Source organism: Lampetra fluviatilis, chromosome 46 (genome assembly GCF_964198595.1).
Source record: "Lampetra fluviatilis chromosome 46, kcLamFluv1.1, whole genome shotgun sequence".
NCBI lineage: Eukaryota > Metazoa > Chordata > Hyperoartia > Petromyzontiformes > Petromyzontidae > Lampetra > Lampetra fluviatilis.
The window spans coordinates 9,473,229-9,485,514 of record NC_136320.1 but is presented as its reverse complement, the minus strand read 5'-3'; the positions used below and the strand labels follow the sequence as shown (position 1 = coordinate 9,485,514).

The 12,286-nt window shown below is 50.4% G+C and overlaps 1 protein-coding gene across 3 annotated transcripts in view; it reads right to left on the bottom strand.

Moving 5' to 3' along the window:
* Positions 1 to 12,286, bottom strand: part of LOC144947759 (uncharacterized) — a 44,586-nt gene that overhangs the window by 8,666 nt on the left and 23,634 nt on the right. For 2 of the 3 annotated variants that reach the window (XM_078877109.1, XM_078877110.1), the window contains exons 8-18: positions 9,152 to 9,377; positions 8,330 to 8,476; positions 7,279 to 7,434; positions 6,332 to 6,556; positions 5,481 to 5,563; positions 4,579 to 4,683; positions 3,727 to 3,877; positions 3,369 to 3,449; positions 2,305 to 2,467; positions 1,560 to 1,665; positions 363 to 569 (exon numbers count right to left, since the gene is read on the bottom strand). In XM_078877109.1, the coding sequence (XP_078733235.1) occupies positions 363 to 569; positions 1,560 to 1,665; positions 2,305 to 2,467; positions 3,369 to 3,449; positions 3,727 to 3,877; positions 4,579 to 4,683; positions 5,481 to 5,563; positions 6,332 to 6,556; positions 7,279 to 7,434; positions 8,330 to 8,476; positions 9,152 to 9,377 (1,650 nt within the window). The remainder of the gene's footprint in view (positions 1 to 362; positions 570 to 1,559; positions 1,666 to 2,304; positions 2,468 to 3,368; positions 3,450 to 3,726; positions 3,878 to 4,578; positions 4,684 to 5,480; positions 5,564 to 6,331; positions 6,557 to 7,278; positions 7,435 to 8,329; positions 8,477 to 9,151; positions 9,378 to 12,286) is intronic. The other variant, XM_078877111.1, reaches the window with a different exon arrangement.

Below are 12,286 nucleotides of genomic sequence, written 5' to 3'. Positions count from 1 at the left end.
AACCAGCCCTGCCACGTGATGTTGCCGCGCAGCGTGAAGATGCATCACACAACAAGTTAGCACCGCTTTGCTCGCCGTTCAAACTTTCGAGCTTTGGGAGCGCCTCCGATGAGCACTGTTGGCTACATACGGTGCGAAAGAAGTTGACCATACACAGGTACAGCGCGGTTTTATATCTATGACCAAATTTGTTTTTTAATTAAATGCATCTCTTTAAAATCCCCGTGACACGAGGGCCGCAGTGGCGAATCCACCCGCTGTTCTCTGCCGAAACCGCCCGCGATTCCGCCGTCAGCAACTGTCACCGCGAGTGCAGGGCGGGGGGGGGGGGGGCGACGGGAGGAGTAGCTCCCGTGCAGCACCTGCTCAGAGTGCAGGGTGAGGCGTAGCCCCAGCTGCGTGAGTCCATCCTCGCGCAGCTCCTTGAGGCGAGGCGCCAGCGCCACGCAAAACGCGCGCGCCACCGCCTCCGCCACGCGGCTGTGGTCCGCGGGGTCGAAGGTCGACGTGCCGCCCTCCCGACTCCCACCCTCACCGACGCCTTCCTCCTCCTTCTGAAGGAAGAACACCTGCGCTCGCAGACCGCAATGAACGCACACGCACACACTTCAATAAACACACACTCACGTAAACTCCCCATCAAGACTGAACACGTAGATTTATGAAGACAATATAACTGTTCAGAATAGATTTTTTTTCGGTTAGGCCACGTAATGATCTGGGCAGATTTGCGTGCAATGACCCTCCACCACTCGACTCAACCAAACCAATTTAACTGTCACATTTACAAGCATTCTAATGCACTGGATTTTATTCGAAATTCCTGGACGATTTTGTACCAGTGTTCGAAATCTGAGTGAGCGTAAACGATAATGATTGGCGTGTCTGGTGGTGGAGGGTTTTTCAACACAAATCTGGTCAGATCATTACGTGGCCTTACTGAAATAAATGAATTAGAAACCCCTATTAAGATAACTATGGACACAACTGCGATGAAAAAGGGTCTGATACAGACAAAATTTAAATTGCACACGCACATCTAGATATTCACACATGCTTGTCAAGGCCGTCACAGTACTTAAATGGGTCTCATGTTTATATTTCTGTTGACATAGTTTACTTATCAACACCGGGTGCGGCTTGTAGGCTGGGCCAGCCACGCAGAGGGACGAGACAGGCTCAGACATCACGTGCATGGCTGGCAACCACTTCACCACTGCTCCCCACATGTACACGTACACGTGTGCACACAGAGACATAAATCCCCCGTGCAGCCAGAACAGACTTGGGCAAGTGCTGTTAGTGCCAGCATCACGCCCGACTGCCTTTGCCTTCCTTTGTGGCGATGTTTAAACACTGCACCAGGTACTTATTTGAAGCCGAGTCGACCGAGAGAAGGCCCAGGACAGGGTCAGATAATCATTACGGGTGTTGGCCATGATTAGGAATCGAACTCGGGTCGCCGGGTTTGGAGTGCAGTGCGCTAAACACTAAGCCACCGCTCCCCAACTGTGCACGCACACACACACACACGTGCACATCACTTGGTGTATACGGACCTCCGTCCACCTGATGATCTTCCCGCTGCCTTTGAACTCTGACCCCTGGAAGATCTTCACGCTGGGAACTCCCTCCATGGAGCGCCCATCGATGGGGCTCGTTACCCTGGAAACCACAGGGAAGAGGGTGGCGGAACGGAAGTCGTTGGAGGCGGCGTTCAGCCACAGCACGTTTCTTACATTTTGCGTCAAATCCGAGTTTTATAAACGTTTTACAGCATTCCCTGTGACGGAGACTCCCTCCCACGAGGAGCGGGTTCCAGGGCACGCCCGCGTCGCTCCGCTGCAAGAGTGAACGTGAGATGATGGGCCAGCCCTGCCTCCTGGGCCTCTCTCTGCGAGCAATGCTTCGTTGCCTCTCTTGCATCTCGCGCCGATACCGCTGTGGTCGGTGCTCCTCGTTACTGAACCTGTCTGACTGTGTCGGGCCCTCTCGTAGCGCTCATCTCACAGTGCCGTTCGTCACTGCTCGCCGACGCTGTCGCACATGTGTGCGCGCGCATGCGGCAGTATGCATGCAAGTGTGTGTGCATCAGAGTGCATACGCACGTGCGTCAGTATGCGTGCGTGCGTGCTTACGGGCGTGTCAGTATGCGTACACGTGTCGTTACGCGTGTATGTGTGTGTCAGTACGCGAGTACGTGTGTACATACGTGTTAGTACGCGTGTGTCCATACATGCATGCGTACGCGTGTCGGTACATGCAAATCTGCACGTGTGCGTGCGTGTGTGCGTGCGTGCCCACCCGCGGTTGAAGGCGGCGTCGTCGGCGACCCAGCGTGCGTGCACGTGCTCGCGAGGGGGCTCCCCGTCGGCACGGCCGCACACCAGCGTGTGGTCGCGCATCTCACGCAGCGCCGAGCGCAGCGCCTCCATCCCCTCCGCCGTGATCTGCACCATGAGCCCGTCTGCACAACAAAGACAAAGATCCCCCGTGTATAGCCTTTAACAGGCTGTTGGGGAAAGTGCTGTTACTGAGCACCTATGAAAGCCAGCACGGCACACGAGGGGGTGGGTGGACAGGACCACGCCCGGCCGTCTTTGTCTCCCCAGTGGCGATGTCTACACACCGCACCAGGTACTCAATGAGGCTGAGTCGACCTAGGGGATGCCCAGGATAGGTTCAGATCATCATTACTGGTGATGGCGGCGAGCGGGAATCGAACCCGGGTCGCCAGGCTCTTAGCGCAGCACGCTGAACGCTACATCACTGCTCCATACATGTACGCACACACACAGACACCTGCCTGAATTCTACCGCTAATCCTAACCCATTAGCCAACCAACCAGCTGCTAGCACTGGCCCTAACCAGCTAGCCGACCGGACACTAGCACTGACTCAACCCCTAACTCGAAGCAAACAGCTGCTAGGACTGCCTCTATCCCTAACCCTAAACAAATAGCCAATCTGGTGTTAGCACCACCACTACCCCTAACTCTAACTCGCCAACTAGAGAATAGCACTCCAACCCTACCCTAACCCCACTCTTCCGTTGCCTTTGTACACGGGGACGCTCACTTTGTCAATTTACCACTGATGCAGCACACCATCGCCAGCGGGCACATGGCCGGGGGGGCGGGGGCTGGGGGGGCTTTAATGGGGGTGCCCTGCAGGAGGGGAAGGCACTTCAATGGGGGGCCCCCCTATGGATGGACACGGCATGTAAACTTAACTTAAATTTTTTTCGACCGTTTTGTAAGTTTCATCATCATCGCTGTTATCAGCCATGTGACACGCGCTTGGACACTGCATCTCCTGAGAGCAAATCCTCGCGTTGTCATTTCACATAAGCCGGCTTGGGCAAGTACCCTCCACGATGCTCGACTTGGCCAGGAACCCCGAGGAAGACTTCAGGGCACCGTTAAACACCACGAAGCTGGCTCCCGTCACTGTGGGCACAACGCAAAGCCAACAGACGGCCATCTTAAATAGACGATTTACACACACAGGCAGACAGAGAAACGAGCACTGGGGAGAGAGATACAATAAGCGTCGGGGTCGGGATCAAACTCGCAACCTCCTGTATACCAGGCGAGGTAGTTAACATCTCCTCGCCACCGTGGCGTTATACTCCCTCCTTGCCCCCCCCATACCCCTACTGAGCATGGGGGGGGGGGGGGATGCTCGGAGTGTAAAGCACGACGAGTCGGAGGTGCCGCCAAGCACCTTTTCGCGGCGTCGCGTGGATGTTGATGGCCTGCGTCTGGTAGTTGCCGTCGTCGTTCTGGACGCACACCAAGTGCGAGTCGGCGGCGGAGTTGAAGACGGCACCGAACGCCAGCACGTGCTCGTTGGCGCCGTTCAGCACTTTCACCATCTGCGGCGCACGGCGGCGGTAGATGGGTTCGATGTGGGGACCGGGGCCAGAGGGCGGGCGTGGAAAGATGGTAACGAGAATTTTCAAATGTAATCCGAAATCCTAAAATGCTTATTTCTTTGGTTCTTTCAGTAAAGTCACATCGATAGAAAAATAATAATAAAACAATGCTACTTCCAGAAGCGTAGAGAGTGTAATGTTTCCTTGAGCTAGGTATGGGCCCTCCCAACATAATTTACTTCTGCCATGTGTTTAAATGGCATTTAAAGTGCCATATGTGGTCGTTTATTAGCCATATTATATCAAATATCCCTGCATTTGTTCTAACCAACCCCTGTAAACCCTCCATTCCCATGTAACGATCTTGCTACCACATCTTAGCTCTGTGGGATCTTTTCCCAAAACAAATCGACTGACTTCCCACTCTCAAAAAGGTTCCCGCTTTGAAAGGGATCTCAGGTGATGCATCACCAACACAAGTGCCAACGTTGCATCGATTCTTCAACAAACGTTTGACTCTTAAGCTCAGGATTACCAGCTTCAGAGGCAAATCGTCTCAGGCTCTCATTGTCGTGTCACGAACTAAGAGTCCCCCCGTCGTCACAAGTCCCCCGTTCACATGGTCTGCAGAGATCCCCCTTCCCCCCCAACCTGCGTCTCGCGTCTCTCGCATTGGGCCGCGATGATGTGAGCTCCCCCACCTGGTTGTAGCGGTTGCTGGGGATGTCGATCCAGGTGTGGCCCATCTCCATGCTCACGACGAGGCCCGGCACGGTGGGCAGGCTGTACTGATAGTTTCTGAAGTCCTACCACACGAAAACCACAAGGCAAGGCTCCGCGTGCAGAAACGTACGTCTGCATTTCGCTTCACGGCGCCAGCGGCGTTGCAGCCAGCGGCGCCACAGCGCGCCTAAGAGTAAACGCTTCAAATGTTTCATTATTATTATGAACAGAACTCTGGATGCCAGTATCGCATTGCGATACTTAAATATTTTTTTTCTAATTTTTTTTATTCTACCAGGTAAGCAGTAAACTGCTCGCCACCGCTTTACCACATCCAACAGAAAACATCAGACCCTAGTTTTGCTTTATAGTAAGTGGAGATGATCACTGTTTGGGAGAGCCCATCAAGGGCAGCACAGCACATCACAGTGGCATAAGCTCCACAGGTTGCACCTCATGCTTCTCCATTGCAGATGTCCACACACCACAGCGGGTACTCAGTGCTACCGAGTTGACTACGGAGAGGGCCAGGATAGTACACTTGCTGCTGATGTTGCACATGACCATTGCATTTCTACATAGACACTTCATTTATTTTTCATTGAGTTACTTGCTTAACTTTAACTTTGCACTCTGATCTGTTTTATTTGTTTGTTCTAACTTTTTGACATCTGTGAAAAAGAGCTTCCATAGCTCATCGGATTTTTCCAGTATAAACCAAGATTCTGATTCTGAAGTCGCTGGAATATAATGTTCATCATAGTAACAAATACAATGATCCCACATATAGCCTTGAACAGACTGGTTGGGGCAAGTGATGTGAGCGAGCATGTGTCATAATAAGACGCGCTCACATGTGCGCAGGGACCGGGCGACTCACCGCCAGTAGGTTCATGATGGTGTGCCCGGTTTCTCCGAACAGCGGCTTCCGGAACCGCACGCTGAACAAGGGGCAGGGGTAGACTGCGGTGGCGTGGGCGACAGAGGGGAGTGTGGAATGGAGGAGAGCGCACATTGTTTATATACTACTTCTCCCGTTACAGCTGCAGTATATTCAACTCCGCATTATCCCTCAATAGATAATACATTGGTACCATTTGCAGGAGGTCCACAGTGGTTGTCCCCTGCCATGGGAATGAGGAATTGCAGCAGTGCTCAGGGATGCTAAGATGGAGGAGGGCTGCTCAACAGGGAGACACCGTGACTACTTTGTTAAACTCAACAACTACAGAACCCCACCCTCAACACCAACCCTGGCCGTGTGTGCGTGCATCCATGATCTTGCCCTTGTGCAAATGTGTGTGTGGACCTGGCCTGGCACAAGTACCGTGGTGACGTAACCGCTACTTAGTGGTGAATGGCGGCTGTGTTTGAGTATGTAGGCATTTGTGTGTGGGTAAGAAAATTAATGGGAGTGAGTGTGTGTGTGCATGTTTGAACAGGTGTGTTTGCATGTTTGAACAGGTGTGTGTGGGCATGTGCGAGCATGTGTGGCGTCAAGGTGCACCGTGCCTGGCACATGCGCTATTGTGATGTTACCGCCACTTAGTGGCGAATGGCAGTTATTGTTGGATGAGTGAGAGCGTCAGCCTAAATATGTGCAAGAATGTGTGTGTGTGCACGTGCGAGTGCGTCAGTGTAAGCGCATGTGTGGGTGCGTGCGAGAGTGTTCACGTGTACGCATGTGTGATAGCGCGAGCGTGAGCACGCCCCCCCAACTCCCTCCCTCACATCTGAACTCTGCCCCGAGCCGTAGCATCAGACGGATGGGGAAGACCTTGGCCCAGGGAGCCTCCCACTTCTGGATGAGCAGCGCGAAGAGCAGCGGCTGCGGGGGCAGCTCGCACGCGGGCAGCGCCTGCATGGCCGGCGACACGAACAAGAAGCCTCCATGCTCGCGGCTGCCCAGGAAGCCGCGGCCCAGGAATGAGTGGCCCAGGTGTCCCACCGGCTTGCCTGCTCGGTGACGCGCACGGAAACGCACGTGCGTACAAGGTCAAGCATCCCCCGTGTCGCATTAACAGACTGTTGGGGCAAGTGCGGTTAGCGAACACCTATGAAGGCTGGCACAGCACATGAGGGGGTGGAGTGGCCATGTCGACTTTGTCTCCCCTTAGTGGTGACGTTTACACATCACACCAAATATTAAACTGAGGCCGAGTCGACCTAGGGGAGGACTAGGACCAGTTCATTGTGCTAACTACTGCGAGATGGTAATAAAGCAAGCGGGTTAGTGACCTCTTCTGCATCGACATTTTGAGTGTCATCCCTTCATATGCATGGGCTTCCTCTGGTTTACTCCAAATTAACAAAACACTGTTAAAAAGTATTGTGACACTTATCAACTCGTTCCATGTTCTTTGAACCATCTACGATGACCTGCTCCCCGATCCACGTGAACACTCCCTACTCGTGTACTTGCGCCATCTCACACTGACGACACAGGTTGTGTGAATACGTGCCTCTGTTTTTGTTTGCGTCTTAAGCTCCGCTTGCGCATTTGGCGAGTGGCTGTGCGTATTAATGCTGAATAAAAGAATGTATTTGACAAAAATACATTATCCGAATATTGCAATGCACAACCCTCACTGCAAAAGTCGGTGGTGAATTTGCGTGATCGTTAGGAGTTATTTAAATGGCCACACAAGAGTGGGTTTTGTGCACGCGCACGCACGCACCCTTGTAGGCGTCCGTGTAGACATGCAGCAGCGAGTGGAAGACATCCTTGGGGACGGTCTTCTCGTCGGGCAGACACTGCAGCAGCACCACCACCTCGGCCTGCCCCACCGCGTGCATGCCCCGCGTCGCAAACACCCAGCACCGCCGGTTCACATCTGCAAGTGCGCACAAAGACAAAGATCCCCCGTGTAGCCTTAACAGACTGCTGGGGCAAGTACTGTGAGTGAATTTTTTCGATTTAAAGCTTTCGTGACTGCAGGGATTCATCTTCTTGGTTCTTTCGGTAAAGTCACGTAGAAGGGAAATAATAAAATAATAAAAATAACATATAATAAAATCAAATTCTCACGACGTTTCGGCCACAACACAAGCAGCCTCAGGTGAAGACAAAGCTGTCTAATAGACAGTGCTCTGTGAGTGAGTAGCACCTCTGAGGGCTGGCACGGCGCACGAGGGGGTGGGTGGCCAACACCACACCCGGCCGCATTTGTCTAGATTATGACTGAAACTATTCCTGCCTCAAACACCCATCTCTTAACACCAGAGTAGATGTCTCTACTCCGACAAAGAGATTGACATTGTAAATTCAATCAAGAGCCAAGTATCTTCATGATCTTGTCCTGAAGATACCTGTCGCCATTTCAAGTGAAAAGCCAGATCGTCTTGTGAGAATTGTTCTTCATCTCACCTGATGAGCAAGCCAAAACAATAATTGGCTTGTCCTTAAACACTTCTACACACGACAATTGAATGTGTGTCACCATGTCGCATGGTGGAAGGTCTTAAGGACACACATTTGGCCAGGTCAATGCGTGACCTAACCCAGAAATCAATTATGAATCAATCAAGGGGTAGAAGTCTTGAATATGAAGCGAGAGACGTCACAGGACAGACGCAGGTGATATGAATTCTACGGTTGGAGCAGTGCAGAAGCACCGACAAACCAGGTGTTGTGGGTGGAGTAGTGCGGGCCGCAACCGCAAGCGGCCACAAGGAGTGTCAGCTGCGATGAGTGGGTGGCGGGGGTTGGGTGGCTGTGACGTCACTCACAGTTGATGATCCTCAGGGAGACCAGCAGGTTAGCGTTGAGCACAAACACGACGGGAGCGACGTCCGCCCCTCCTCCTCCTCGGGTCTCCGCCTCTTCCAGCACGGCGACGAGGAGGCCCGGCGATGGCCTCTCCTCCACCGAGTAGTCTACGGGACCCGCACGGCACGCACGTCAAACACACAGACACGGCTACGGCTCGCTCACCAACTGCTGCTAACAGCTCAACGAAACACAGCGTGAGACTATTCTAGACATCTAACAATTGGCCCTTCTTGCATTGCGATTGGACTTTCGTGATTTTATTCAAGAATAAATTCCTTTTTGAACAATGAGGTGAATCGAGCAGATCTATTGGCCGCAGAGGTCACTTGAACCCATTACATACAATGTACGTACATCGAAAAAATTTGATTTCCACATGTACAATTTTTATGTATTTACCATAATACATTTTTTCTATTTTAAATCAATGAATCGATGCACCATTACATGTGCAGCATCCATTACAGACACAACTGCCACAATTATTACAACTACCACCACTTCCACTTCTACAGCCCATACAACGTATAACGACGCAATACCCGATGCACAAATACAACGGAGATTACATAGCGATACAGTCCGCTGCTCCTGACGCGTTTGTCTGGCTTCACCACCGACATGTGAAATTGTAGTTGTTGCTCTCCAGTTATTGCCATACAAAAGAAGAAGACTTACATGTGCAGCATCTATTACAGCCACCAATGCCACCGTTACCACCACTGCCATCACGCTCAGCAGCTCTCAGTGCCAAGGGCTGGGCCAAGGAGACGACGCACCTCCTTTGACGCCGGATGAGATGAGGATGGGGGGCAGTCCCTCGTCGTCGTCCGGGATGAGGTTCAGACCCTTTCCCACGGGGCTGCCGGTGGGTGCCGGGAGGACACGGTGACCTCCTCCGGGAGCTGCCGGAGGGCCCAACGAGGCCGCAAGAGCCGCGGGGACCATGGGGACCACGGCGGTCACGGGGACCGCAGGGGCCACCGTTGGCGGGAGCGGCTCCGGCTGGGAGAAACACCCACATGTGGTGACGATGAGTGAGGACGCGTGCATGCGTGTCAAAAACACAACTCACGGTGACATCCTGCTGCTGCTGCTCAATGAGCATTGAGGCTTGGGCGCATTGGTGGCGAGATGTTAACTACCTTGCCTGGTATGCAGGAGGTCGTGGGTCCGACCCCGACCCTGACGCCGATGTAAAGACAGTGCGGAGCAATAGCGGGACAGTATGGTTCTCCGGTTACTTGTTGAGTTGTCAGTTGACTTCATTCATAATAGATATACTCAAGACAAGACGGTGTCTCCAAGAGCTACATTACACCTGGATAATTGGGAGTTTGCATGTCTGACCCTGCGGTTGTGTGGATTTTTCTCCGGGGCCTCCGGTTTTTCCCTTCACATTTAGAACCATACATTTAAATTATCTGGCTGCTATAAATGTACACATTATAAGCCACTTCGTTGAGCTATCATTTGTGGCCAGGTCGCTTAAGAAAATGAGCTATGTAGCTCAGCGGACCTTCACTGTTAAAATAAAAATAATTGTTTAGTTCACAGTTTAGTTTCCTGTTTACAGCCCTGAGCCAGTAGTCGAAATTACATTTTCCTATGACACTCATAAAAGTCGATCCATTGGGCAACCACTTTTGACTTCCCTATAAAGTGGTCCTGATTTTATTGACACCCAACCAAGATTTTAACTTTCAAGCCTCCGACTGCGAGCCGCTCAATCTACCAGTGAGGCACCTGGACAGATTTGTTTAAACAAAAGACTAATTTCTTGAATCTAAGGATGGCGCCGTGCCGTCTAAGTCAGGAGCATACTATAAATGAAAGAGTACAGGATTCCCTGGCTATACACATTGCTGTATTATGGCGTTGCTTTACCTATACGGTGCCGATTACTTCAGGAACATATTTCATTATACAATTATTTTACTAGGAACATACACAGTGAAAACGGACTATTTTGCAATGTAATACCATACAGCACACAAAACTTAACTATAAACTAAACTGTTTTATTTACCAGATAAGGCCCACTGAACTATATAGTTATTTTTCAGAAGCAACCTGGCCACAAATATAGCTCAACGAAGTGGATTGTCGTGTGGAAATTTATAGCAGCCAAATATTCTAACCGCACGTTTATAAATGTGGAGGTAAAAATCTGAGGACCTGGAGAAAAATCCACGTGCAAACTCCAAATATACAGTAGGCATCAAGGTCGGGATCGTACCCCCGACCTCCTGTATACCAGGTGAGGTAGTTAACTGCTCACCACCGTTTTACCACATCCAACGGAAAACGTCAGACCCTGTTATTGCTGTCCAATAAGTGGAGATGATAACCGTTTTGGAGAGCTCATCAAGGGCAGCGCAACACATCACAGCGGCATGCAGCTTATTTTTCCCCTTTGCAGAAAAATCCACGCGACCACAGGGAGAATATGCAAACCCCAATTATACAGGCGTCAGGGTCAGAATCAAACCCACGACCTCCTGCATACGTGACGAGGGAGTTAACATCTCGCCACCGTGGCGCCCCTCTCGCCACTGCGGCATGTACCACCAAAAACCCCTCCGCCACGTGGAGAGGTTCCTCTGCGTGGCGGAGGGAAGCTGACTCGACAATGCAGATAAAGTACGAGGAGCTGTACCCGCAGAAGAAGAGAAATGCTGTCCAGCTGTCTTTGGAATGATTTTTTGTTTAATGTTCTGCAACCAAGCCGAAAAATCCAGAGGAGAGCCCGGAAGAAGACAGCCAGCTTCTTCTGGTGAGCAATCCCATGGCTGCAACTTCATCGTCAGATGAAGAGGCAGGTGATCATGCCCTTCATCTGCATAACCCCATCACTGCTCACCCCAAGAGACCTCAATCGGCAAGCTCTTCAAACATCTCTCGTGATATGTATATCTAATTGTACCTATTTATTATTAGTTGAAATGTATGTTACCTTATAATAATACGTATTTTTGTACACTTCATGGCATTTCGTCACGCATTTTTTTTTCTTCCAAAAATGTCGGCTTGGAACGCAACCCCCGATTTTAACATGATGTATGTGGGAAATTAGAGTTAGCTTCAAGTAATTTAGAGTTAAGTAGCATTTCCCAAGAACACATCCTATATGCATAGTGGGGGATTCTTGCATAACAGCGCACAGTGCGCTGAAAGTGGTACACAAGCACAACTATTTAAAAAATATCGTCAAATAAATAATTTACATGCTATGAAGGGCCATTACTCAAAATGTCACCTATTATAATGTTTTTTTCTCAAGGCCATCATTACCGAAGATCTTGAGCTTTTTGTTGTTAATGAAGAACAGCTCAGTTCTGGAAATTAGAAAATTACTCAATAAGCCACATTTTGTTTCCCTCCTGCTTCCTACTGGAAACCACACAGCATGGTGTGTGAAGGTATGTACATTCATTGTATTTCATAACTTATTAACAATCAGGAAATAAACAGATGTTCTACTGTAGGTTGATTATAAAAAGGCATAAATTGCAAATGTTGGTTATTCTGAAGCAGCGTTTGGCTAACGGTGGAGTCGGTTACTCAAATTAATTGTGACGAGTGAATTTGGTTTTGCGCATAATTTGGAATTTTCCTGTTTAAAGGTTTATTTGGCCTAAAATACGGGGTGAACAAGGCAGACCATACTCTTTGGTTCTTTTGATAAAGTCACATAGGTATAAAATAAAATAAATCACGACGTTTCGGGCGCAACACAAGCATTCGTCATCAGGTGGGAAAGCATGGTCTGCTGCTGAGGCAGACTGTTTTAAAAGGTTTGAAATGGGTGTAGCCCAAGGGTTATAGAGAAGTGGCCGGGGCGAGTGATGTTAATGTGAGAAATTAGCATGTAACTGTAAGATAGAAGAGTGGCCTCCTAAACGAGGGCACAG